General features: G+C 46.3%; 1 protein-coding gene across 4 annotated transcripts in view; it reads right to left on the bottom strand.

The window, feature by feature from the left end:
* The window catches only part of LOC142311727 (cadherin-like protein 26), a 273,298-nt gene that overhangs the window by 10,799 nt on the left and 235,309 nt on the right, over nt 1–27,190 (bottom strand). For 3 of the 4 annotated variants that reach the window (XM_075350388.1, XM_075350389.1, XM_075350390.1), the window contains exons 14-19: nt 23,672–23,728; nt 22,934–22,984; nt 21,154–21,210; nt 20,984–21,061; nt 14,383–14,439; nt 11,504–11,593 (exon numbers count right to left, since the gene is read on the bottom strand). In XM_075350388.1, coding sequence (XP_075206503.1) covers nt 11,504–11,593; nt 14,383–14,439; nt 20,984–21,061; nt 21,154–21,210; nt 22,934–22,984; nt 23,672–23,728 — 390 coding nt within the window. The remainder of the gene's footprint in view (nt 1–11,503; nt 11,594–14,382; nt 14,440–20,983; nt 21,062–21,153; nt 21,211–22,933; nt 22,985–23,671; nt 23,729–27,190) is intronic. The other variant, XM_075350392.1, reaches the window with a different exon arrangement.

Raw genomic sequence — 27,190 nt, 5'->3', positions numbered from 1 at the left:
TGACGCACAAACGATGGGAGCGGGTGCGATCGCTCATGCGATCTCACAATATATCGATGCGTGTGATGAGGCCTTAAGCTGGAAATTTACCTTCCTGTCCATATAAAACTAAATAACTACAAAAAATCTGATTGCTCAAAACAACTAAAAGTTGTATGTATAAAATGACATGCAATTAAATTTGTAGCCAATTGATAATAGAGTATTGAAGGCTGGGATTCTGTACAATGTCTCAATTGGTTTTTTTTCATCATTTTAGCTATAGCACTTTTTATATTTGCTGGATAATTATATATATCACCTAGTATACAGCAGCCTGGAGACATCATACTTAAGGAAAGCATTTCCCAGTATAAAGACAGTAATTTGTTAGTGCAGAATCATTATTTTTTCTGTTTGCTGATTTGTGTTTTTAGAGATCTGGGAGCGATCATTAAATGCCAAGAATAGAATGCAGCCTCTCTCATCCAGCTTATAGTTTTAGCTCTCATATCTCTGTACGGCAGCATAAAGATTACATTCATTATTAGGTGTAAGAGATGACAGAGGATAAAATAAAAGGATAATTCAACCGTCTGAATGGCATATGTCCCCCACTGCAACATTTAAAGGTACATTTCACTTAATATCACATTGGCTAATCAAATCATATAATTGTTCAAAGGTCTGTGGGATGAAGCAATCACCCAATTACCCAAAGCACAACATAATGGACTGTGGTATTTAGTAGATTTTAGAAAATAAAAAGAAAGGCCAAGTAATCAAATGTGAAGAAATATGATAAAGCTGGGTGTAGTAATTAGACCAAAACAAAGGCATTTATAGAAGCTAGAGGATTTCTCCATAGGGCACTCATTGGGCTTCCATACTTTTTCCTCTTCTTTCACTTACTGATAAAATGTTTGATGTGACTAAAGGCGGCGTTACACGCTACGATTTATCTAACGATCTCATGAGCGACGTGACACACCCAGATCGTAGTTACGATTTACCGAGATCGCACATAGGTCGTTTATTAGTGGTCACACGTAACGATCGCACAAGCGACGCAAAATCGTTCAGCGATATATTGTTTGACCAAGGCGGTCGTGTGGATGTTGTTCGTCGTTTGCAGGTGTCAAACGTACCAATATGTCTGCTGCGATCCAAACGACGAACACTATTTTGAAAATGAACGACGTGTTAGCAATCAGCGATTTTCAACGTATTTGCTATCGTTCGGAGTCGCACGTAGGTGTCACACGCAACGACGTCGCTAACGATGCCGGATGTACGTCACGGAAACCGTGACCCCGCCGACATATCGTCAGATAAATCGTAGCGTGTAACGCCGGCTTAAGCACTTGCTTTGGTCAATATTTAGAAGCAGCAAGGGGACTGTAATGGGGTCTGCAGTTACTCCATGTGTGAAATAAGGCAGGCTAAAAGTCAGAAGCCATTACTCGCTGCATCAACTGATCAGACAAGGCAACATATAGGTGCTGTAGCTGAAGTACAGCTAGAAGTGTCATTCAGGGGACATTTAGTGTTACAAGTGCATGTCAATAAATTAGAATATCATCAAAAACTTAATTTATTTCAGTAATTCAATACAAAAAGGTAACCACATATATTGCATAGAGTCATTACAAACAGAATAATCTATTTGAAGTGTTTATTTCTGTTACTGTTGATGATTATGGCTTACAGCCAATGAAAACCCAAAAGTCATTATCTCAGAAAATTAGAATAATTACCACAAAACACCTGCAAAGGCTTCCCAAGCGTTTAAAGTGGTCCCTTGGTCTGGTTCAGTAGGCTACTCAATCATGAGGAAGACTGATGAATTGATAGATGTCCAGTCAGCAGTCATTGACACACTCCACAAGGAGGGTAAGCCACAAAAGGTCATTGCTAAAGAAGCTGGCTGTTCACACAGTGCTGTATCCCAGCATATTAATGTAAAGTTGAGTGGAGGATAAAGTGTGGTAGAAAAAGGCACACATCCTCCTCCTCATCATGACATCATGGTATCCTGTTGTCGCATGATATAGTATCAAGCCTCCTGATGAACCGCTGACGGAGAAACGCGTCGAGGCAAATTTGAGGCATCATTGAGATGCACATGTGACCTCCATATGATAAGTGCTATTGACTGCCTCTTTTGTTTGGCTGCTATCAACTCCACTGTATCTTATGTATTAGCAATTTATTTTATAAGCATTTGCACTTTAGAGGACAGCTGTACCTCAGTGTATGAATTGTGAATGGGATTATGTGCATTAGATTGTAGTAGCACTTTGGCTCTTTAATCACATGCACTTTGCACTTCTATCCATTGATTGTGAATTTGTGCTTGTGCTTATCAACACAGAGGATAGAGGTTAGCAACTAGGCTGCTATTAACTTCGCTGCACTTTATACATTAGCACTTTATGTGATAGGCATTTACACTTTAGAGGACAGCTGTACCTATCTGTATGTAATGTGAATGGGATTATGTGCATTAAACTACAGTAGCACTTTGGTTCCTGAATCATATGCACTTTGCACTTTTTTCCATTGATTGCTAATATTGTGGTAGCTCTCTTGCCTATATTTATCAACATTAAGGATAGAGGGTAGCAACCAGAGGTAGTCTTGTTGGGGTATCAGACACTTTATCTATATGGTCTGACCCCTTGTTGGTTTGAAGAACGGTATAAGGTCCCATTTGTGGATTACTGTGGACTCGTTCCTATCCAATAATTAATATCTGCATAAGTAGAGGGGTATTTGAGTGTCTCTTTTTATTCTGTCCACTACAGTAAGCATACCCTACCTATCTGTCCTTTAATTTCATAACTGTCGTAAGGGCCTTATAGGGCTTCCATAGGGACAGCCGCCGCTGAGTGGGGGCGCCATACTCGTATCAGGCCTAGGGTGCCAACCTCCGCGGTAGGTAGAGGACAGGAGGGAGGTGAATTCATTAGGGTGAACACTATACCCTCCTCCCTTTTTCTTATTTTTATATATATTGATGTGATTTACATTGGGTGATTTTTTAACTTAAACTAAATAAAGGCTGACTTTTAAAGGGTTATATTTTTGGTTATGTAACACGTCCCTTTGTCATTATTATTTAGAAAAAGGCACACAAGCAACCGGGATATCCGCCGCCTTGATAGGATTGTTAAAGGGAACCTGTCATCAGAAATTTAGCTATAAAGCTAAAAGTTCCCCCCTCTGCAGCTCCTGGGCTGCATTCTAGGAAGCTTCCTATAGTTTTTGTGGCACCTTTTATACCAAAATAAACACTTTGTAAACTTGTACCTTTTCTTATGCAAATTTCTTAAATCTTCCATGGGGGCGGGCTGCCTGGGGTCCGTTGCTGTTCCTCCTGCAGATTTACGCCGCCCCCGAACGCTGAATTTCAAAGCTCAGGACGCCGCCCCTGGGTGCCCGTGGTCCCGCGCATGCGCTGTTCCACTGTAGCGGTGCCGTGCACTGTGTGCACGTGTGACCGCTGGTGACGCTTTGCGCGGGCACGAGGTTATGGGTGGTGCTGTGAGTGTCATCAGTAAGTGCCGCCCATAACCTCGTGACCGCACTTTCCCCTATTACTCCAGCGTTATGTGCAAGCGCTCGCCGGCTAGATGACCGGACGTCACCTCCTTCCCATCCTGCTCAGCAGCAGGAAATGGATGGGAAGGAGGTGACGTCCGGTCATCAGGCCAGCGAGCGCTTGCGCATAACGCTGGAGTAATAGGGGAAAGTGCGGTCACGAGGTTATGGGCGGCACTTACTGATGACACTCACAGCGCCACCCATAACCTCGTGTCCGCGCAAAGCGTCACCAGCGGTCACACGTGCACACAGTGCACGGCACCGCTACAGTGGAACAGCGCATGCGCGGGACCACGGGCACCCAGGGGAGGCGTCCTGAGCTTTGAAATTCAGCGTTCGGGGGCGGCGTAAATCTGCAGGAGGAACAGCAATGGACCCCAGGCAGCCCGCCCCCATGGAAGATTAAAGAAATTTGCATAAGAAAAGGTACAAGTTTACAAAGTGTTGATTTTGGTATAAAAGGTGCCACAAAAACTATAGGAAGCTTCCTAGAATGCAGCCCAGGAGCTGCAGAGGGGGGAACTTTTAGCTTTATAGCTAAATTTCTGATGACAGGTTCCCTTTAAGAAAAGGCTATTCAAAAGTTTGGGGGAGATTCACAAGGAGTGGGCTGCTGCTGGAGTTAATGTTGATGATTATGGCTCTAGAAGCACTAACAGAAATAAACACTTGAAATAAATCACTGTGTAATATGGCCCATATTATTACTGTTTGCAAAAGTAAGTTATTAAATAGGTTGTCTACTACATGGGCAATCCCTTCTTACATAATGTAGTTCCCCATGTATGCGGCTCATTGGCTGCAACGCACACACTTTCTGAATTTCATTTGCGAGAAGTGTGAGCACTGCACTGCTTACGTGAGATAACAATGTAACAAAGGATCGATAGACCCGGAACTGAGATTGCTGAAATGACGCTGGTACATGAGATGAATATCTGTTTTTCTATTTTGTTTTATAATAATGCAGAACCAGAATTTGTTAGATAAAATTAGGACAGAATATTGGAATATGAAGAAATATTATAAAGGTATAATATTATAAATGCATGTCCAATATCTCTATCTAAACAAGAGTACAAAGTACATTGTGGAGACTTATAGCAGGAAACTTAAGGCAACCACTGTGGAATTCACTCCCATTTAGAAAAATGTTATATGTTCCCTTATACTTAATTCTTTGCAGCCAGGGGACTGTATTGGGGTCTTCGGTTACTCCATATAATGAAATGTTTGAAGATGCCAAAGCAGACGCCCTGGATGACTGTTTTAATTGACCAAGCAATGCACTTAACCCCTTAAGGACGAAGCCAGTTTTGTCCTTAATGCCCAGGCCATTTTTTGCAATTCTGACCAGTGTCACTTTATGAGGTTATAACTCTGGAACGCTTCAACGGATCCCAATGATTTTGACATTGTTTTTTCGTGACATATTGTACTTCATGATAGTTATAAATTTAGAACGATATTTTTTGCTTTTATTTGTGAAAAAATCGGAAATTTGATGAAAATTTTGCAATTTTCAAACTTTTAATTTTTATGCCCTTAACCCAGAGAGTTATGTCACACAAAAGAGTTAATAAATAACATTTCCCACATGTCTATTTTACATTAGCGCAATTTCTGAAACAAAATGTTTTGGGGTTAGGAAGTTAGAAGGGGTCAAAGTTCATCTGCAATTTCCCATTTTTTCAACAAAATTCACAAAACCATTTTTTTAGGGACCACATCACATTTGAAGTGACTTTGAGAGGCCTAAGTGACAGAAAATACCTAAAAGTGACACCATTCTCAAAACAGCACCCCTCAAAGTACTCAAAACCACATCCAAGAAGTTTATTAACCCTTCAGGTGCTTCACAGGAACTAAAGCAAAGTGGAATGAAAAAAAGCAAAAAATAAAATTTTATCTAAAATGTTGCTCTACCCCAAATTTATTCACTTTTAGAAGAAATAACACAACAAAATGAACCCCAAAACTTGTTACCCACTTTCTTATGAACGCGCCAATACCCCACATGTGGTCAGAAACCTTTGTTTGGACAAATGGGAGGGCTCGGAACAGAAGGAGCAATATTTGAATTTTGGAAAGCAAATTTGGCTGAAATAGATTGCGGGCACCATGTTGCATTTACATGTCCGCTAAGGTACCTAAACAGCAGAAACCCCTCACAAGTGACACCATTTTGGAAACTAGACCCCTTAAGGCTTCTATCTAGGGGTATAGTGAGCATTTTGGATTCACAGGTACTTCACAGATTTTGATAATGTTACGTTGTCACATTGAAAATTTTCATTTTTTTCTCAAAAATGTTGCTTTAGCATCAATTTTTTCACTTTTTCAAGAGGTAATTCCAAAAATTTGACCCCAATGTTTGTTACCCACTTTTTGTATGAGCGCGGTGATACCTCACTTGTGGTCTGAAACCTTTGTTTGGAGAAATGGGAGGGCTTGGAACGGAAGGAGCAATATTTGAATTTTGGAAAGGAAATTTGGCTGAAAAAGATTGCGGGCACCATGTCGCATTTGGAGGACCCCTAAGGTACGTAAACAGCAAAAAAACACCACAAGTGACCCCATATTGGAAACTAGGCCCCTCAAGGAATTTATCTTGATGTTTGGTGACTACCCTGAACCTCCAGGTGCTTTACAGAAGTTTATAATGTTGAGCCATGAAAATAAAAAAATAAAATTTTACCACAAAATTGTTACTTCAACCAGGTAGCTTTTTTTTTTCACAAGGGTAACAGGAAAAAAATCACCATGAAATTTATTGCGCAATTTCTCCTGAGTTTGTTGATATCTTGTACGTGGTGGAAATCAACTGTTTGGGCACACTGCAGGGCTCGGAAGAGAAGGAGTGCAATTTGACTGCAAAATTGGCTGGAATCAATAGCGGACGCCATGTTGCATTAGGAGAGCCCCTGAAGTGCCTAAGCAGTGGAGGTCCCCCACAAGTGACCCCATTCTGGAAAATAGACCCCACAAGGAATTTATCTAGATGTTTGGCGAGTACCCTGAACCCCCAGGTGCTTCACAGAAGTTTATAATGTTGAGCTGTGAAAATAAAAAAAATATATTTTTACCACAAAATTGTTACTTCAACCAGATAGCTTTTTTTTAACAAGAGTACACGGAAAAATATCAGCATAAAATTTATTGTGCAATTTCTCCTGAGTATGTTGATACCTTATGTGTTGTCGAAATCAACTGTTTGGGTGCACAGCAGGGCTCGGAAGGGAAAAAGTGCCATTTGACTGCACAATTGGCTGGAATAATTAGCGGACGCTATGTCGCATTTGGAAAGCCCCTAAGGTACCTAAACAGTGGAGGTCCCCCACAAGTGACCCCATTCTGGAAATAAGACCCCTCAAGGCTTTTATCTAGGTGTATATTGAGCATTTTGAATCCACGAATACTTCACAGAATTTGATAAGCTTAGCTTGCCATATTGAAATTTTCATTTTTTTCACAAAAATGTTGATTTAGCGACACATTTTTCACTTTTTCAAGAGGCAACAACAAAACGTGTACCCCACAGGTTGTTATGTAATTTCTTGTGAGCGCAGGGATGCCCCACATGTGGCCAAAAACCTTTGTTTGGATAAATGGGAGGGCTTGGAATGCACCATTTGAATTTTGGAAAAGTTGAAGTAAATTGCGCGCACCATGTCACATTAGCAGGGCCCCTTGGGTACCTATACATCAGAAACCCCCCACAAGTGACCTCATTTTGGAAACTGGACCCCTCAAGGATTTTATTCAGGAGTATATTAAACATTTTGAATTCACAGGTACTTCACAAAAATGTTGCTGTAGCAACAAATTTCTCACTGTTAAGGGGGCTTTACACGCTGCGACATCGCTAATGCGGAGTCGTTGGGGTCATGGAATTGGTGACGCACATCCGGCCGCATTAGCGATGTTGCTGCGTGTGACACCGATGAGCGATTTTGCATCGTTGCAAAAACGTGCAAAATCGCTCATCAGTGACATGGGGGTCCATTCTCGATTATCGTTACTGCAGCAGTAACGATGTAGTTCGTCGCTCCTGCGGCAGCACACATCGCTATGTGTGACGCCGCAGGAACGAGGAACCTCTCCTTACCTGCCTCCCGGCCGCTATGAGGAAGGAAGGAGGTGGGCGGGATGTTCCGGCCACTCATCTCCGCCCCTCCGCTTCTATTGGGCGGCCGCTCAGTGACGTCACTGTGACGCCGCACGGACCGCCCCCTTAGAAAGGAGGCGGTTCGCCGGTCACAGCGACGTCGCCGGGCAGGTAAGTATGTGTGACGCTTCTGCGCGATGTTGTGTGGCACGGGCAGCGATTTGCCCGTGTCGCACAACAGATGGGGGCGGGTACCCATGCTAGCGATATCGGGACCGATATCGCAGCGTGTAAAGTAGCCTTTAGGCTATGTGGCCATGATCCAGCGACACGGCGTCTAGTACCCAGTGTCAGCCTTCCTGCAGAAATGTGAGTGTTGTCCACGGGAGAATGCAGCTGCCCATGCCCACGATTTGGGTTCAGGCTGCTGTGGACTTTAGTTCTATTCTACCTGCAAAGAACACTCATCTCCACAGCATAAATTGACATGCTGAGGCTCGGGAAGCTGCGCCACAGGTCGATTTATGCTGCGGAGAAAAGAAACACAGTGGGCACGGGATTTCTAAAAATCCTGCCACTGTGCTTCTACTGCACAACACAGCGATATGGACGCAGGGAAAACACTCTGCACCCAAAACGTTGCAAACCCTGATTGTGGGCACACAGCGTAAAATGCTACAATGGATGAATGGATAGATGTCAAACATACCGTATTTTTCGGACCATAAGACGCACTTTTTTTCCCCCAAATGTTGGGGGAAAGTTGGGGGTGCGTCTTATGGTCTGACTATAGGGCTGCGGCCGGCAATGAGGGTGCTGCGGGTCATCGGGGGCACGAGCAGGCTGTAGCAGCGCCTGCCGTGACCACGTGGGCCCGCTCATTACATATGCACGCCCATCCTCCCGCCCATCTCTCAGCGCTGAAGCCGGCGCTGACAGGTGTGCGGGAGGACGAGCGGGGACGCGCGCATAGTAAAGAGCCGGCCGCATGATCACCCCTGGCAATTACAGCCTGGAGTGATCATGTGCGGCTGTATTCACTGCCCCCCGCGCGTCATTACCAGCGCGGGGTGCAGTGAATCAGTACACTCACCCGTCCCCGTGTGTGGAGCCGCCCCCCTGCTGCACGCGATGTCTTCCTGTCTGTGCCGGTCAGCTGATCTGTGCCGGTCAGCTGATCTGTGCTGAGCTGGTCAGCTGATCGGCACAGACAGGAAGACATCGCGTGCTGCAGGGGAACGGCTCCACACACACAGATCAGCGTGCCAGAGAGGAAGATATGATCGGTGCTGCAGGGAGTGAGGAAAAGGTGAGTATAAACGTTTATTTTTTTCTCTGTGCTATAGGATACAGGCCATATACCAGGATGGTATATGAGCACGATGGGGGCATATAGCAGGATGGGAGTATGTGAACAGGCTGGATGGGGGGGGGGTATGTGAACAGGCTGGATGGGGGGGGGGTATGTGAACAGGCTGGATGGGGGGGGGGGTATGTGAACAGGCTGGATGGGGGGGGGGGGTATGTGAACAGGCTGGATGGGGGGGGGTATGTGAACAGGCTGGATGGGGGGGGGTATGTGAACAGGCTGGATGGGGGGGTGGGGGGGCATGTGAACAGGCTGGATGGGGGGGTATGTGAACAGGCTGGATGGGGGGGGGTATGTGAACAGGCTGGATGGGGGGGGGGTATGTGAACAGGCTGGATGGGGGGGGGGTATGTGAACAGGCTGGATGGGGGGGTATGTGAACAGGCTGGATGGGGGGGTATGTGAACAGGCTGGATGGGGGGGGTATGTGAACAGGCTGGATGGGGGGGGTATGTGAACAGGCTGGATGGGGGGGGGTATGTGAACAGGCTGGATGGGGGGGGGTATGTGAACAGGCTGGATGGGGGTTTATAGCAGGATCATATACAAGGCAGGAGGATCATTACCAGGATGGGGTACCTTAGTAGAGAATTTGGGGACATTACCCCCATAACAGTGTCAGCAGCAGATCCTCACCCCATAACAGTGTGTCATGACCACATTTTTTGCTTAAAGTTTTATTTTCCCATTTTCCTCCTCTAAAACCAGGGTGCGTCTTATAGTCCGGTGCGTCTTATAGTCCGAAAAATACGGTATATAACGTCCCACCCCCCTGCATATTCTAAGCTGGCGCCCTTTAGTGCCTTTCATGTGACACTAAAGGATGCCTAGCCTTGTATTTAGCCCAAAAAAAAAAAAAAATTAAAATAAATGACGTGGGGTCCCCCCTATTTTTGATAGCCAGCTAGGGTAAAGCAGACAGCTGTAGCCTGCAAACCACAGCTGACAGCTTCATCTTGTCTGGTGATCAATTTGGAGGGCTCCCCAAGCTGTTTGTTTTTTTTTAATTATTTATAAATAAATAATTAAAAAAAAAAAAAACAAACGTGGGGTCCCCCCAAATTAGATCACCAGCCAAGGTGAAGCTGACAGCTGGGGTCTGGTATTCTCAGGATGGGAAGAGCCATGGTTATTGGACTCTTCCCAGCCTAAAAATAGCAGGCCGCAGCCGCCCCAGAAGTGGCGCACCCATTAGATGCGCCAATTCTGGCGCTTCGCCCCAGCTCATCCCGCGCCCTGGTGCGTTGGCAAACGGGGTAATAAATGGGGTTGATACCAGATGTGTAATGTCACCTGGCATCAAGCCCAGAAATTAGTTATGTCACGGCGTCTATCAGATACCCGACATAACTAATTGACAGTAATAAAAAAAAAAATTGATAACAAAAAAAATTTTATTTGAAAAAACACTCCCCAAAACATTCCCTGATTGACCAATTTATTGAAAAGAAAAAAAAATCCGCTGTAATCCATTTGGACGTCCCACGTCGACTCTGGACCTTCTAGAATATGGGGGACACGTTCAGGGAACGTATCCCCCATTTTCTAGTATTGCAGACCCTCCATTTGAGGAGAGTGGGTGCAAAGAATCTGCACCCACCCTCCCTGGGTCACAGCTGCAGTGTGCCGAGCAGCAGCAGCAGCAGCCAGCGTCTCACAACACAGGAAGCTGTCAGCTGCTCGGCACATGTGACCGCACTCACTGGCGTCTGCTGTGAAGGAGGAGGGGGCCGCGGGGGATCAGCGCTCCGACAGGTATGTATGACACCGGGGAACACCGGGAGGGATAGGGGGGGACCCGGCAGGGCCTAGGGAGTAGGTTTCTGTCGCATGTGTTATGGCACATACGACAGAAACCATAAGAAAAGTGTAAAGGCGGCCGGCGCGCTGCTGTGCTCGCCGGTGTGCGCGGCCATCTTGGATTTTCGGGAGGGGGTTGGGGGTCGGGGGGGGGCACTTTGGGGATACCGAGGGGACTGGAGGGAACCGGGAAAAAGAGTTATCTCCCATCTGGCATGTTTGATCATGCCAGATGGGAGATAAATCATTTTTTACCGGCGCGGTCATTTACTATAACTTGATGATCGGTATACGGTGTATACCGTTCATCACGTGACTGGGGACCGGAAAAACCGGCCCGAATCATGATCTCCAGGGTCTCAGCTACCCCCGGTAGCTACTATATTAACCCATTGCTCTTTAGTGACCTGATTCTGTGGCAGGTAAAACACAGAGTCACAATTTATCATGATAAATTGGACATACATACCATTTGAGCAATGTATGCAGTTGCACAGCGAACCAATGAATAAATGGCCTCTTGTAAAAAGCAGCATACTGTCTCATAAACTGCATCTAAGTAACTGAGCTAATGAATTTTAGTTCAGGGGATAGAGAGTGTATATACTATGCTTATAAAAATGCTCTGTGTCTGTGCCCACCTTTGTTAGCGTTGTCTCCAAGGTCCTGGAAAATTTTCTTTGCAAAGAACTGTGACTAGTTGCAAAAGTACGGTGTGTAGCATTTGCATGCTGAAAAATAAAACAATACTATAAATATACTGTGCACAAAATGTTGATCTGAATTCAATTCAATGATCCCAGTTCTAGTAACTAATAACCCACCAATAAATGTACATTGTTGCAGTGACCATCTCAGTATTTCACTGAACTTGAGTATATCTGAACACGCTAAACCACCCCTGCACAACGTGTGGCCCGCCAAAGGATGTTGTAAGTCTCATGAAGAAAAGGGACACTCCGGTTTTCATCTTTCAGATGCAAATACAGTTGAATACTTTGGTGCTAGGACATGGGCAGAGGAGAGGATGCTTGTCAGCCCCCTACTCAATATGCAGTGGCGTGATGAGGACATCATGCTGCTGACCTCATCACGCTGCTGACCTCATCACAATGCTGCTATCGCCGATGCACAGCGCAGATTTGGCAAAGACACGGCAGTACTAGTCCATGCTAACAGTAAGGGGTGCTTCACACACAGCGAGATCACTGCTGAGTCACGGTTTTTGTGACGCAGCAGTGACCTCATTAGCGATCTCGCTGTGTGTGACACTGAGCAGCGATCTGGCCCCTGCTGTGAGATCGCTGTTCGTTACACACAGCCCTGGTTCGTTTTTTTATTGTTGCTCTCCCGCTGTGACGCACAGATCGCTGTGTGTGACAGCGAGAGAGTGACGAAATGAAGCGAGCAGAGAGCAGGAGCCGGCGTCTGGCAGCTGCGGTAAGCTGTAACCAGGGTAAACATCGGGTAACCAAGGGTGGTTACCCGATATTTACCTTCGTTACCAGCCTCCGCCGCTCTCACACTGCCTGTGCTGCCGGCTCCTGCTCTCTGCACATATAGCTGCAGTACACATCGGGTTAATTAACCCGATGTGTACTGTAGCTAGGAGAGCAGGGAGCCAGCGCTAAGCAGTGTGCGCGGCTCCCTGCTCTCTGCACATGTAGCTGCAGTACACATCGGGTTAATTAACCCAATGTGTACTGTAGCTAGGAGAGCAGGGAGCCAACGCTAAGCAGTGTGCGCGGCTCCCTGCTCTCTGCACATGTAGCGACGTTATGATTGCTGCTGCGTCGCTGGGTTTGACAGCTAAGCAGAGATCATAACAGCGACTTGCAAGGTCGCTGTTACGTCACAGAAAATGATGACGTAACAGCGACGTCGTTGTCGCTATGTGTGAACCCAGCTTAAGTGCTCTATGAAGGAGCTGAAGATTTATTATCTTGATTAATATAAAAGGTGTGAGGGTATTTTGATGTTACTGTGAGGGCGCATAATAGAGCAACTTGTGGAGGAGGGAATAATTGTGAAGGGACACAGTAGGCAGAGGAGCAATGTGGGGTATATTTTGGAGTGTGGCAGTGTGGAGGGAATATTGAGAGGGGTAGTGTGTGGGGTACATTATACAGAAGTTCAGTGCGGGTATATTATGCGACTGGTAATGTGGGGGTATATTGTAGAGATGGATAGTGTAACATTATAAAGAGGGACAGTGTGGGGTGGCATTACAGACAGGGGCAGTTTGTGGATGACTTTATAGAGAGGAGCAGTTTCAGGAGGGACATTTCAGAGAGGGGTAGTGAGGGAAGTGACATTATTGAAAGGGACAGTGTGGGGAGGACATTATAGACAGGGTTAGTGGGGGGGTCATTATAGAGAAGGACTTTGTGGGGAGTATATTATAGAGAAGGGCAGTGTTGAGGGAGATTATAGAATGGGACAGAGTAGGTGGGATATTTTGTGCAGGAAACACAGTGGGGGACAATTATTTATTAACAGGTGCAGCATGGGAGATATTTTTATTTTTTGGACAGTATAATGATACTTTTATTTTTAAGAGCACCATGTCAGGAAGCGTTTCAGAAGGCTGGAGAATGAGGAAGTCTGTAGAGAACAGCTCTGAGCGTGAAATCTCAACATTACATCTGTACTATGAGAAAAAGGTTGGAAATAAGAGATGGGAATTACATCAATCAGAGAAGATGACACCTATAAAGTACCTGGATGTTAATGCTTATTTGTGATACTGACTGCTTCTCATCAGTACCGTGATTCCTGTATCATCTGCAGTCTGATGAGAGCTGGTATCAACGAACTCCAGCATATCCTTACTATTGGTGAGGACATACTACACATTGTAAGTTCACGTGTACAAGTGTATATGGAGTTGACCTGAAACTGCAATTGATCACTATACTGAGCTTCGTGATATATTATTATACTGACAGTGGTTCTGGTGATGTATGCATGTACTGACAGTGGTCCAATTGATGTATTCATATATTGATAGTTATTCTGGCACTGCATTCATGTGCTGATGAAGGTACTAGTGTGGTATTCATGTATTGATGGTACTTCTGGCACTACATTCATGTACTGACAGTGGTTGTGGCATTGTATTCATGTAGTGATTGTGGTTCTGGTCATGTAGGAAGCCATAATGTGCTCCATATTAAAACTAAAAAAATCCTCAAAACTTAGTTTTGGAATTATGAGTAGGATTTGGTTGAGTTTCTGATCCAAAAATTCAGTGAAGTTTGGATGTGTACAAACATATTTTTTTTTTTAGCAGAAACTGAGTAGAAATGCTCCAAATCCTTCTCAAATACTCAAAGCTTTGTTCTCTGATGGTGTATTATTGTACTGACGGTGGCTCTTGTGATGTATTCATGTAAGTAACCTTTTACTTTTTTGTGGCCCTTTGGATTTGTCCAATATGACACTGGCCAGAGGACTAAAAAATGTGTGCCCCCAAGTTAAACTATCAACAATGAAACCCGTTGGATCCAAAGAAACTTACCTGAACTCTTAAGGTGTTGACTCTTTCAAAACTTTGTTTTCTTCCAGTATGATAGCTCTGAAAAATATTAGGCACACATTATAAATGGCTGTGTTTAGTTATCTGAATTTTTGCAATTGTATGGAAGGGTCAACCAAGGAAAACCCATTGCAGTGAAATATGTCCCTATGGCATCAGATTTGCATTTATTCTGCTCTTATCTGCATCTGTTTTTACTACTTTGCAAAATATAATCATTAATTTTATAGATTTGTGATAAAAAAATTGTTTAAAAGAACAGAGAGTCCTCAGTGGTTGATACCTTTTAATGGCTAACTGAAAAGATGGTAATAATTGCAAGCTTTCGAGACTACTCATGAAACAGAACTATCTCTATGGCAGGGGGACAAGCTGTTCTAGCCATAAATACTGATGCACTTTACACCAATTCCTCTATCACCCTCTGTCACGCTCCCCTCTTTTGAGGTGCACTCCGTACGCATCTACGCCCCCTCCAACCTTCAGCTGGCTGTCATTTACCGCCCTCCAGGGCCAGCCACTGCCTTTTTTGACCATTTCACCACCTGGCTACTACACTTCCTTTCCACCGACATCCCCACCATCGTTATGGGTGATTTCAATATCCCCATTGACACTTCCCACTCATCTGTCTCCAAACTTCTAACACTCACTTCCTCCTTCAGCCTCACCCAATGGTCTTCTGCAGCTACTCACAAAGATGGCCACACGCTGGACCTCCTCTTCACTCGCCTCTGTTCCCTATCTAACCTCTCTAACTCACCTCTCCCCCTGTCTGACCACAACCTACTCACATTCTCTTCCCTCTCTTCTCCAAGTATGCAACCCCCCCTCCACAAATTTTCATACCCTCGCAGAAATATCAAACACATTGATTTACACGCCCTTTCTCAGTCCCTTCTCCCCCTCACAGACATTGCATTTCTACATGATGCAGATGCCGCTGCAACTTTATACAACACTACAATCTCTGCAGCTCTCGAATCAGCTGCCCCCCTCACACACACCAAAACCCGCACAATCAACAGGCAACCCTGGCACACAAGGCAGACTAAAGAACTTAGACGGGCTTCCAGAATTGCTGAGCGCAGATGGAAGAGGTCTCATTCCACTGAGCACTTCATTGCATATAAAGAGTCCCTCACCACTTTCAAGTCCACACTCACTGCTGCAAAACAAACCTACTTCTCATCCCTCATATCTTCTTTCTCTCACAACCCTAAACAGCTATTCAACACTTTCAATTCTCTCCTCCGTCCTCCGGCACCACCTCCCTCTCCTCTCATCTCAGCTGAAGACTTTGCCTCTTTCTTCAAGCGGAAGATTGACAACATCAGAGCAAGCTTTGGCCCACAATCACCACAGCCCCTCATCATAGCTACTCATCCCTCTTCCTCCAAATCCAGCTTCTCCACCATGACAGAAAACAATCTCTCCACTCTACTCTCAAGATCACATCTAACCACCTGTGCACTGGACCCGCTCCCATCGCACCTCATCCCCAACATCACCGCAGTCCTCATCCCAGCCCTAACCCATCTCTTCAACCTATCACTAGCAAGTGGTGTATTCCCTTCATGCTTTAAACATGCCTCTATTACACCCATCCTCAAAAAGCCCTCCCTTGACCCATCCTCTGTGTCAAACTATCGCCCCATATCCCTTCTCCCCTATGCCTCAAAACTACTGGAACAGCATGTCCATCTTGAATTGTCCTCATACCTCTCCTCCTGCTCCCTCTTTGACCGGCTTCAATCTGGCTTCCGACCACATCATTCTACCGAAACTGCCCTAACCAAAGTCACCAATGATCTACTAACCGCCAAAGCCAAGCGACACTACTCTATCCTCCTCCTCCTGGACCTGTCCTCTGCCTTCGACACAGTAGACCATTCCCTCCTACTACAGATTCTCTCATCTCTGGGCATCACAGACTTGGCCCTATCTTGGATCTCCTCATACCTAACCGACCGAACTTTCAGCGTCTCCCATTCTCACACCACTTCCTCAGCTCGCCCCCTATCTGTCGGTGTCCCTCAAGGCTCAGTTCTTGGACCCCTGCTGTTCTCCATCTATACCTTCGGCTTGGGACAGCTCATAGAGTCCCACGGCTTCCAGTATCATCTCTATGCCGATGACACACAGATCTACCTCTCTGGACCTGACATTACCTCTCTACTAACCAAAATACCACAATGTTTGTCTGCTATTTCATCCTTCTTCTCTGCACGATTCCTAAAACTTAACATGGACAAAACAGAGTTTATTGTCTTTCCTCCTCCTCACTCACCTCCTCCAACAAGCCTTTCCATCAAACTTGATGGTTGCTCACTCACCCCAGTCTCACAAGCTCGTTGCCTTGGAGTAACCCTCGACTCTGCTCTATCCTTCAAGCCACACATCCAAGCCCTCTTCAACTCATGCCGATTACAACTCAAAAATATCTCCCGGATCCGTGCTTTTCTTAACCAAGAATCCTCAAAAACATTAGTGCATGCCCTCATCATCTCCCGCCTCGACTACTGCAACCTCCTGCTCTCTGGCCTCCCTTCCAACACTCTTGCACCCCTCCAATCTATCCTAAACTCTGCAGCCCGCTTAATCCACCTCTCCCCTCGCTACTCCCCAGCCTCGCCACTCTGCCAATCCCTTCACTGGCTTCCCATCGCCCAACGACTCCAGTTCAAAACATTAACCATGACATACAAAGCCATGCACAACCTGTCTCCTCCCTACATCTGTGACCTAGTCTCCCAGTACCTACCTGCACGCAACCTTAGATCCTCACAAGATCTCCTTCTCTGCTCCTCTCTTATTTCCTCTTCCCACAATCGTGTACAAGATTTCTCCCGTGCATCCCCCATACTCTGGAACGCTCTACCTCAGCACATCAGACTCTCCACTACCGTGGAAAGCTTCAAGAGGAACCTCAAGACCCACCTCTTCCAACAAGCCTACAACCTACAATAGCCCTCAGCCCAGTAGACCACTGCGCAACCAGCTCTGTCCTCACCTATTGTACCATCACCCATTCCCTGTAGACTGTGAGCCCTCGCGGGCAGGGTCCTCTCTCCTCCTATACCAGTCTGTCTTGTACTGTTAATGATTGTTGTACGTATACCCTCTTTCATGAGTAGTCTCGAAAGCTTGCAATTATTACCATCTTTTCAGTTAGCCATTAAAAGGTATCAACCACTGAGGACTCTCTGTTCTTTTAAACAATTTTTTTATCTCTACTGGCTAACACGGTACAAAGATATATTTTACTTGTATCATAGATTTGTGAGGATTTTGGTGATATAAATCATTATCCTACACTTTTATTGGCTACAATGGCTGTTTTACCTGGGTGTCTGAGATGTTTCAATGATATATTTGATTATGTAGATAACAAATATTATTTCTTGTGAATGCTGCATAGGGGAGACTTAGCCAACTAATGACTGTATGCTTCTTCTCCTTTTCGTCTGATTCAAGTCTTTTGCTGCAGCCCTGAAGTTGGAAGGGTTTAAACCACATCTTTCCTGCCCTTGTTGCACAGCAATGTCAAACTGCTAAAGTAAAACTGGTACCTGAAGATCACGTCTCATCTGGCAGCCTATGTAAAGAGGAATTGTCCCGATGAGCATTGAATAATTGAGGTCAATTCTTTTTTGCCCCCTACTCTTATGCATTGTTTAATAGGTTGTTGATCCTGATCTCTGCTTCAACTTTCATTCTGACCTCGTTCTAACAATCCTCTTTGGGTTTTCTGCCTGGTACCTATTGTTCCATTTGTGGGTCTCTGACAGTCCTTTCTCGCTCACTGAGATTAGCCACTGCCAAAGACGTCTGGCAGTGGCTCTTTCATAGAAAGCACAATAGTTTTGGCACAGCAGACCTTTCATATGTACTAACAATCGGGAAAGATAGCTTGCAGACAAACAATCTACTGGGTAGTGCCGGGGGCTGTAGTGACAACTTGTGTCTCCACTCATGACTACTCTACTACTGCATCAGTGCTACTGTCAGTAATTTGTGCCTAATCCTGAGGTCCGCAACACAGGGATCTGTCTGCAGCAAAGTCAATACCTCCTTGCAGTTTATAATTTTACATTGATATAACACACTTACATAACAGACTCGTTGAATGCCAACTATATTTCCATTCATTTCTTTAGCATCTTTATGGTGGAGCTTTATCGATGGAGTAAGAAGACAATGTATGTTCTATTTAACAGCACCAATTTCAGAGTTATCTGGTGGATTGGTTTGCTCTAACTCCTTTTAGGGGTTAAGGATGAAGACTAGGGATCCTGTAGCACCCATGAGGCTTCAGTCGCTACAGAGGTACTGCACCTCATCCATAAGTGTGGTATTCCATCTCGGGTAAGGAGGAGGTCAACATCAGTTCACATAGAAGCACCACACCTAGGCTCAAAAACGCCTCATCAGACATGGCAGAGGGCGTGGAGTCGTAGGAGTGGGAACACACGACTACAAAGTGGAAACACAGTGTGTAGTGTAAAGAGATAAGGAGGAGAAGTGGAGGAGCTACGTCATGCGGCCTGGAGCAGGTACCGCTCGTCCCGGGCACCAACAGAAAGGGTCTTAGAGACCACGGGAGTTAAACGTCCGTGGCCTTGTTCCACACATAATCTACAGGTGGAAGGACTAGGTCGCACCACGGGGAATGGTCCCTAGGCTAGAGGAGTATGGGCTCCGCTAGCAAAACCAACGGCTGAGGTGACTCCAAGCAACACAGCCACACACCGCACACGAATTCACTGAAAGGTGACCCAAAAGGACCAAGGGATAGAGCTTTGTGCCACCCCACAAGGTTCAGAGAGCAAGGGCGCAAGGCAGGAGGGTGAAGCAAGCGCAGAGACGACCAGGAAAGAGTACACTTATGAAAGGTGCACCGGACTCGACCTCCGAACTACCCGGGATCGGCTGGAGCCCATCACGGTGAATGCCGGCACTCCAAAGGTGGTCCCTGGCATGTGTGAGTAAAAACATTGAGACTGCATCCCTGTGTTGCTCCGTTAATTCGCCTGCACCCACCCGCCATCGAAGACTACTACTACCACCCCCATCAGCCCTGGGGCCCAGCTCTACCTGTGGAGAGCTACACCATCTAAGCTACGTCACTATCTGCCCAGGGGAGCCCCATCTCGCAGCGGTGGCACCTAGCTTGCCACATACCACAGGTGGCGTCACAAATGAACTGTGATCATCCCCAACCTTTAAAATAAACAACACCGCCGGGGTCATGGAGCCAGGCCACGCCACCGCGGTGCCCCAGAGCCAGAACTGCCTCCCGGTAACGTGTCACCCCACAGCCCCGGTGCGGGCATGTCAATCCCTTAGATTTTGCACCGGCGAATAGCCAGTGTCGAACGGATTATGGCGTAGAAAATGTACACATGTGTTATGTAATCAGAACAGAGTTGGGGAACTTTGTTGGTAATATTCTATCATTATAGGGCACGATCAAACATACTAGTTCTATTGGGATGTTTAATACAAGACTTTCGGACATTGGTAAAGTAAGCAAGGGGTAAATATCATGAGCAATGCCAAATATAGGATGTGGTAATTCTCAGGAGAACTCACTGAGTCACGGACTTGTTGACTGGTGCAACTAAGTTTGGTGGACACAAGGACTCATTTTATTATGCAGCTATGTATTCTGCTATTTGCTATCATGTCTGAACCACCTAAATGTAGGCAGGGAACGCCTACCCTTATGAAGGTTAGAAATTAAACCGACACTACAGAATTACCTGGAGATTGATGGACATCAAAAACCTTTATATTTCTAAAGGTGGCTTTACACGCTACAAAATCGTTAATGTTTTATCGTCGGGGTCACGTTGTTAGTGACGCACATCCGTTGTCATTAACGATATCGCAGCGTGTGACACTTACCAGCGACCTTAAGCGACCTCAAAAATGGTGAAAATCGTTCACCATGGAGAGGTCGTCCCAAACTCTAAAATCGGTAAGGGTTGTTTATCCATGTTGTTCTTCGCTCATGCGGCAGCACACTTCGCTATGTGTGACACCGCAGGAGCGAGGAACGTCTCCTTACCTGCCACCGGCCGCAATGAGGAAGGAAGATGGTGGGCGGGATGTTACGTCCCGCTCATCTCCGCCCCTCCGCTTTGATTGGCTGGCCGCTTAGTGACGTCGCGGTGACGCCGAACGTCCCTCCCCCTTGAGGGAGGGTTTGTTCGGCAGTCACAGCGACGCCGCTAACCATGTAAGTGCATGTGACGCTGCCATAGCGAAAATGTTCGCAGCGGCAGCGATCACACGATATCACATGGGCGACGGGGGCGGGTACTTACACGCTCGATATCGCTAGAAATTGCTAGCAATATCGTAGCGTGTAAAGCCACCTTTAGACTCAACTTTCAGAAACTGGGCTCCTTAATGAAACTGCTACATATATACACACCCACTATTACAAAGGTAATGGATGAACTAACAAAAAATATACCAGTATTCTATTTGCCCATGGGAGGCTGATTATGTTATGCATTTTGCATTGATGTCCAGTTACACCTCAAACAAGACCAATATTGTGTTTTAAGCTTACCGAATGTCGACGTTTGTTTGATCGATCAAAAGACACTGGTGCTGCTCCTACACGGTTTTGATTATTTGCAGAATGAACCTATGAGAAACAAAAATATTAAGAGAATGACAGATTTCTCTAGGTAAAAGAAGGAAGAATGATAAATGTCCCAGACTCTAGGAGCCCTTTACCTGAATGCTGTTAGAACGACCCACTCTTGTCTTATTATTGATGACCGCTGCTGGTGCCTGTGTGTGAGTGATAGATATTCTGTAATTATCAAGCTTTTAGGAGGTAAGAGAAGTAATCACACAAATGCCCAAAAACAATGACAGAACGTCGTGGCCATTACAATGGGTTAGTGGCCCAAGAACAACTACAGCATGCCTCATGCAACCCCACAATGACAGTAACAGACGGGCCAGACACCCCCTCTGATCTCATGCAGGACTCGCAGGAGTGACACTTGGGCATAGGGAAGGAGATTTGTTCAAGTCTCAAGACCAAATACAGTTTTTAATAAACCAAAACAAATAGACAGGGTCTTTGTCACCAGTTGATACTCACAGATATCCACACCAGGACGGAGATTGATGGTGACACATGTTGTTACGCAAATGCTTGAATTAAGCAGCTCAATACATATTTAAGGTTTTTGTTGTATTCTAGCGACCCTCCCGCTTCTTCATTTCTGCATGGACATAACGTCTGACCACCTACTGATGGTGGCTCGTTATAAACTAAGCAGCCATCTAAAGTCCCTCATATACATATGTAATTCTATTGCATTTAAGTTGAACCCCTAGGTCCCACTTCAGCATCAACATGAAGTAGCACCACCTAGTGATGGTGGACCATGTTGCCATCGAACCACCTGAACTAAGCAATTGAGTGAACCCTCTTAATAGATACCCACGGATCTCTTGTACTATTCAACTGACCAACCCCAGATTTACACAGCATCAATTAAAGTCAGTAGTACCAAATACTGATGGTCGTACATGTTCTTAGGCAGCTACCTGCATTTGTTCAATACATATGTATGGTCTTCTTCTTCAGATGACACCCTCTGATCTCCCAAGAAGCATACAAATGAAGAGGTGTCATCAACTGGTGGTGTGAATCGCTTAGCAGGACTTGGTCTATTGGCCATTTTGGTAATCTATAGTCACTGGACAGGAGACTTGACAACTGTCTTTAACTGTGGCTTTTCCTGGTGTCTCTTCTTTTGATAGTCAGCCTAGCGCAACGCCAGAAGAGCCGCTGATGCCGTTAGGCTGTTCTCGCGGCTCACATGCCGCGGCAACAGATTATCAACCTGGCCGATGGACTGAATCCTGCAAATCAATCCGCATTAACTCTAATGGTGGGATTGCCTTTTAAACACCAACATGAGGTTTCTTAACACAAGCAACTTTTTGTTTGCTACCCCAGCAGATCGCTACAGCAGCATGCATTGAAAGTCTTGTCAAATATCCGCCTTAACTTTTTTGTGCTACCTGGCAAAATGCAGTTCTTATTAATAAACTCTTAGAGATTCCTCTTCTGCCTTTGCAATGATAGCATAAACAGATCAATTTTTTACTTTTTACACAATATTACCATAAATTACTCTCCACCCCTCCCCCACCACTCTCATAATCCTACAGAAGTCTCTGGGGTAACGGATTACAGTAGAGCTCGCTGGTCTGTTGAAAATAAAAATAAGAAATAAGAAGCTGGGTTTTTTTCCTTCTAATTAGTCAGCTTTTACCGGAGTCTATTTCTACCTTTTACCTCTAAATATGCAAATTTATTCCTGAAGCCTTTGCTACAGACTTGAGAATAATTCACAAGTTTGCTGATTTGAGATTTTCATTGGAAATTGTGAAATTGCTTACAACCTGAACTGAAGCAATGTATCACCTCGCTCCTTAATCCTCTCCCCTCCCCGTGCATGCTAACATGCAAAAAGTTTAAACTTCTACTTACCGAGGACCTTCTGGTACTGGATCGGCGGAAAGCCAAGGAGTCAAACTCCTCCTATCCAAGAGATAGGAAAATGTCTTAAAGGGATTTTTGGCATTCCCTTTTTATGAGAAGGATTCCCTTAAATAAGGTAATCATTTGGGTCCCTACTTCTGGAAGCTCCAGAGATCAGATGAAATCTGTGGAGCAACCTAGCAGCAAATGTTCAGTTTTCCTGCAGCGCCACCACAGGAGAAATGAAGCATTACACAGTTCACATTGAAGACAATGGGTTTTCTGTGTAATGTATGGACATGACGGGTTCTCCAGAGAATGGGACGCTCTTTGTAGTCTCCTCCTTGTAGTCGCTTGTTGTTCTGGTAAATAAATGAAGGTATTAAAGTGGTTGTACAGGTTAAAAAAAACATGGCTGCTTCTCTCAGAAACAGCGCCACACAGGTCTATGGGTTGGGCCTGTTATTGCAACTCTTTTCCATGGAAGTGACACAATACTGTACACCACCATACACAGAGATAACTTCTCCAAATCCTACATTTCTGTTTTAGTCAGTGATCCCACAGCATGCGAGTGTGAGACCTGGCGCACATGGTATTCACTGGCATTATAAAATGCTCTTTTCATAGGGATGTATTGGGCCAGTGACCAACCTGAATAGCACTACTACAAGCTAAGACTCTAAGGACAAAAGTAATATATATTATAGCTTTAAATAATGTATTCCATAAGCCCGGGAAGATTACCTGATCATTGCCTGTGACGTCAGCTATGTTTCCCACTCCATTCAGTACTTCTGAAGCCTAAAGTGATATAAACAGACATAATAAATGGATAAATAATAGAGAGATAGATAGAGATACCATAGATGGATCGATAGATAGAGAGATAGATGGATGGATGGGCGGATAAAGAGATAGATAGACAGAGGAATAGATGGATGGATGGATAGATAGAGACATGGATGGATAGATAGAGTGATGGATCGATAGAGAGATAGATGGATGGATAGATAGAGGAATAGATGGATAGATAGATGAGAAGATGTGAAGAGAGAAGTGTGTGGATACATATAGATAGATCCATAGACAGAAATGTAGAAAGTTTTGCAAATTTATTAAACAAGAAAAACTGAAATATCACATGGTCATAAGTATTCAGACCCTTTGCTCAGTATTGAGTAGAAGCACCCTTTTGAGCTAGTACAGCCATGAGTCTTCTTGGGAATGATGCAACAAGTTTTTCACATCTGGATTTGGGGATCCTCTGCATTCTTCCTTGCAGATCCTCTCCAGTTCCATCGTGAATGTTGGTAGATAGCCATTTTCAGGTCTCTCCAGAGATGCTCAATTGGGTTTAGGTCAGGGCTCTTGCTGGGGCAGTCAAGAATGATCACAGAGTTGTTCTGAAGCAACTCCTTTGTTATTTTAGCTGTGTGCTTAGGGTCATTGTCTTGTTGGAAGGTGAACCTTCGGCCAAGTCTGAGGTCTAGAGCCCTCTGGAAGAGGTTTTCTTCCAGGATATCTCTGTACTTGGCCGCAATCATTTTCTTTCAAATCCAACCAGTCGTCCTGTCCAGTCGTCCTGTCCCTGCAGCTGAAAAACACCCCCATAGCATGATGCTGCTACCATCATGTTTCACTATTGGGATTATATTGGGCAGATGATAAGCAGTGCCTGGTTTTCTCCCCACATTAGAATTATCACCGAAAAGTTCTATCTTAGTCTCATAAGACCAGAGATCTTATTTCTCATAGTCTGGGAGTCTTTCATGTGTTTTTTTGCAAACTCTATACGGGCTTTCATATGTCTTGCACTGAAGAGAGGCTTCTGTCGGGCCAGTCTGTCATAAAGGCCTGACTAGTGGAGGGCTGCAGTGATAGTTGACTTTGTAGTGTCGCGGGCGGAGGAGGGGACGCTGCGCTCTCCCACTGCTCGGGTCCGGCTGCTGCTGCTGCTCGGTGCTGGCTCGAGCGGTGGGCCAGATCCCGGGGACTCGAGCGGCGCTCCTCGCCCGTGAGTGAAAGGGGGGGTTGATTGTGGGGATTTATTGTCCGTGACGCCACCCACGGTTGTGGTGATTTAGGTGACACCACCGCTGCTCTGAACGGGGATCCCGGGAGCGGTGACAGGGAGCAGCTGAGTTGTTAGTTCTCCCCTACGTGGGTAGGGGGTTGGTTGTCTCCCGGGGCCCGGTGATGGGGTAGGGATGGATGATGGCAGGCGGGTTGCGGGGCCTGGCGAGGTGCAGGGTCGCAGGGGCAGCACTGTGCCGCACGGCACGGTGGTACTCACTCAGCCTGAGACGATGACACAGTTCTCGGTAAAACACACGGCTGGAAAGACGGGTCCCACGGACGGCTGCTGTTGCTTCTTTCCTCGGCAGGTTGACTGTGACTGCCTTTCCCTGCACCTATGTACTTCTGACGGTTCCAATGGGTTCCCACCGGTAACCCGCTCCCCGGCTTGGATATGGGCCGGAGGAGCCCCTTTTTGCCCGCAGGCGCTGGCCCTGAGAAACTGTTGCCTTGGCGGTGGCGGTGTCTCTCTCACTGGGTTGGACTGTTGCCTTCTGTCAGGACTTGACTGTTTGGAAACCTAGGAGGTCCCCTTCACTAACGGATTCGGCAAATTCACGGCGACTCCTAGCCTTGCCGGGGTCCGAAAAGCCCCTGCCAATGGTGCTGGCTTCTCCTTGTGTACCGGTCCGGTACCGCCGGGCCACCGCCCGTCCACGGTCCTTACGGCAACTCCGATAGGCCACTCCTGCAGACGGTCACCACCGTCTGCCAACCTTGCTGTCTCGCCCGGGCCACACACCCGGACGCTCTCAGTCAGTTGCTCTACTGCCACTTCACTTTACTCCTTCCACTTTCACCTCCAACACTAATCTGCACTGATCTGCCTGCTTTTTCCCGCCTCCAGGACTGTGAACTCCTCGGTGGGCGGGACCAACCGCCTGGCCCACCCCCTGGTGTGAACATCAGCCCCTGGAGGAAGGCAACAAGGGTTTTGTGTCTGGCTTAGATGTGCCTAACCGGGGTGTAGGGTGTGGTGGTGTAATTACCTGTGACCCCTGGCTTGTCCAGGGCGTCACAGTAGCGTCCAGGGAAGGGGGTACTCGGTCCCGGGCAGAATATACCGTTAGGGATGTCACTTTGGTTGCCGTTGCCCGGTTCCGTTCCCTGGGCCCTTTTACAAGGAGGGATATTTACAGGGGAGAATAGAGTTAATGTCATGTGATGCCACCTGTGGGTTGCGGTTAAGGATGGAAAACCGCCGCTGCTAAATGTGGGTACTCCCAGAGCTTGTGGTGATTGGAGCAATGGTGTTAGGCCCTCCGCAGGTAGGGCCATGCCTGGGAGATGATGAGGGGTAATAACGGAGACCACTCCAGGTTGTCTTTAACAGTCTCCACTCACTCAGGCCCTTGGATTGCTGGTTCAGGTCCCAGAAGTATCAGTGCCAATGTAGTGACCCAGGTTGCTCTGTCCCCGACACTCTCCGTTGGTTGGGTCCCCGTAGCGTGGAGCATTTGGGGCGCGACTGTCCCTTTTAGGGTACAGTCTCCTTCTCCATACGGCGGGCAGTGGGGACCCTGTGGGGAGGTAAGTGTCCGAACACCGATCCTAGTTTACTGCTGATGCCGCCGGATTATTTGGTTTGGTGAAGTCCGTGAAGGTGTCCTCACCGGGCAGGTATTTATCAGGCCATGTAGAACTGGAGCCTGATCTAGGGCCCTGTGCCCCGTGCGTGCTCCAGTCCCAGCGGTATCTCCGGTACTTGTCCTGGCGACCTGTCTCCTGTGCCCCCGGGTCACCGCTGCACGGACCCAGCTCAGGCATGTCCGAACACCTCTCCTGTGTGCTGCACTCCCTCGACTCCTCTAACTGACTGCTGACCCCTCCCACCAAGCTGACTAATCCCAGGGACTCATTCCTTTCCATGGCGACCATCCCCTTACATGGTTAACCCTCTATGCCTGGTGTGGAGTGGATAACTTAGGATTTTGGTTGTGCTTTGGTGGTATTGGAACTAATACTCCAGGTCCCAGGGGGCAGGTCCTGGAGCCCCTAGAGGATGCAGTTCCCTGTAGTGCCCTGAGTGTCTCAGGGCTACTACAACTTTGTGCAACTTTCTCCCATCTCCCTAATGCATCTCTGGAGCTCAGGCACAGTGATCTTAGCGTTCTTCTTTATCTCTCTCACCAAGTCTCTTCTCCCACAATTGATCAGTTTCACTGGACGGCCAGGTCGAGGAAGAGT

Source organism: Anomaloglossus baeobatrachus, chromosome 5 (assembly GCF_048569485.1).
Source record: "Anomaloglossus baeobatrachus isolate aAnoBae1 chromosome 5, aAnoBae1.hap1, whole genome shotgun sequence".
NCBI lineage: Eukaryota > Metazoa > Chordata > Amphibia > Anura > Aromobatidae > Anomaloglossus > Anomaloglossus baeobatrachus.
Note: the sequence above shows the minus strand (reverse complement) of the source record. Positions and strands in the feature narration are given on the sequence as shown.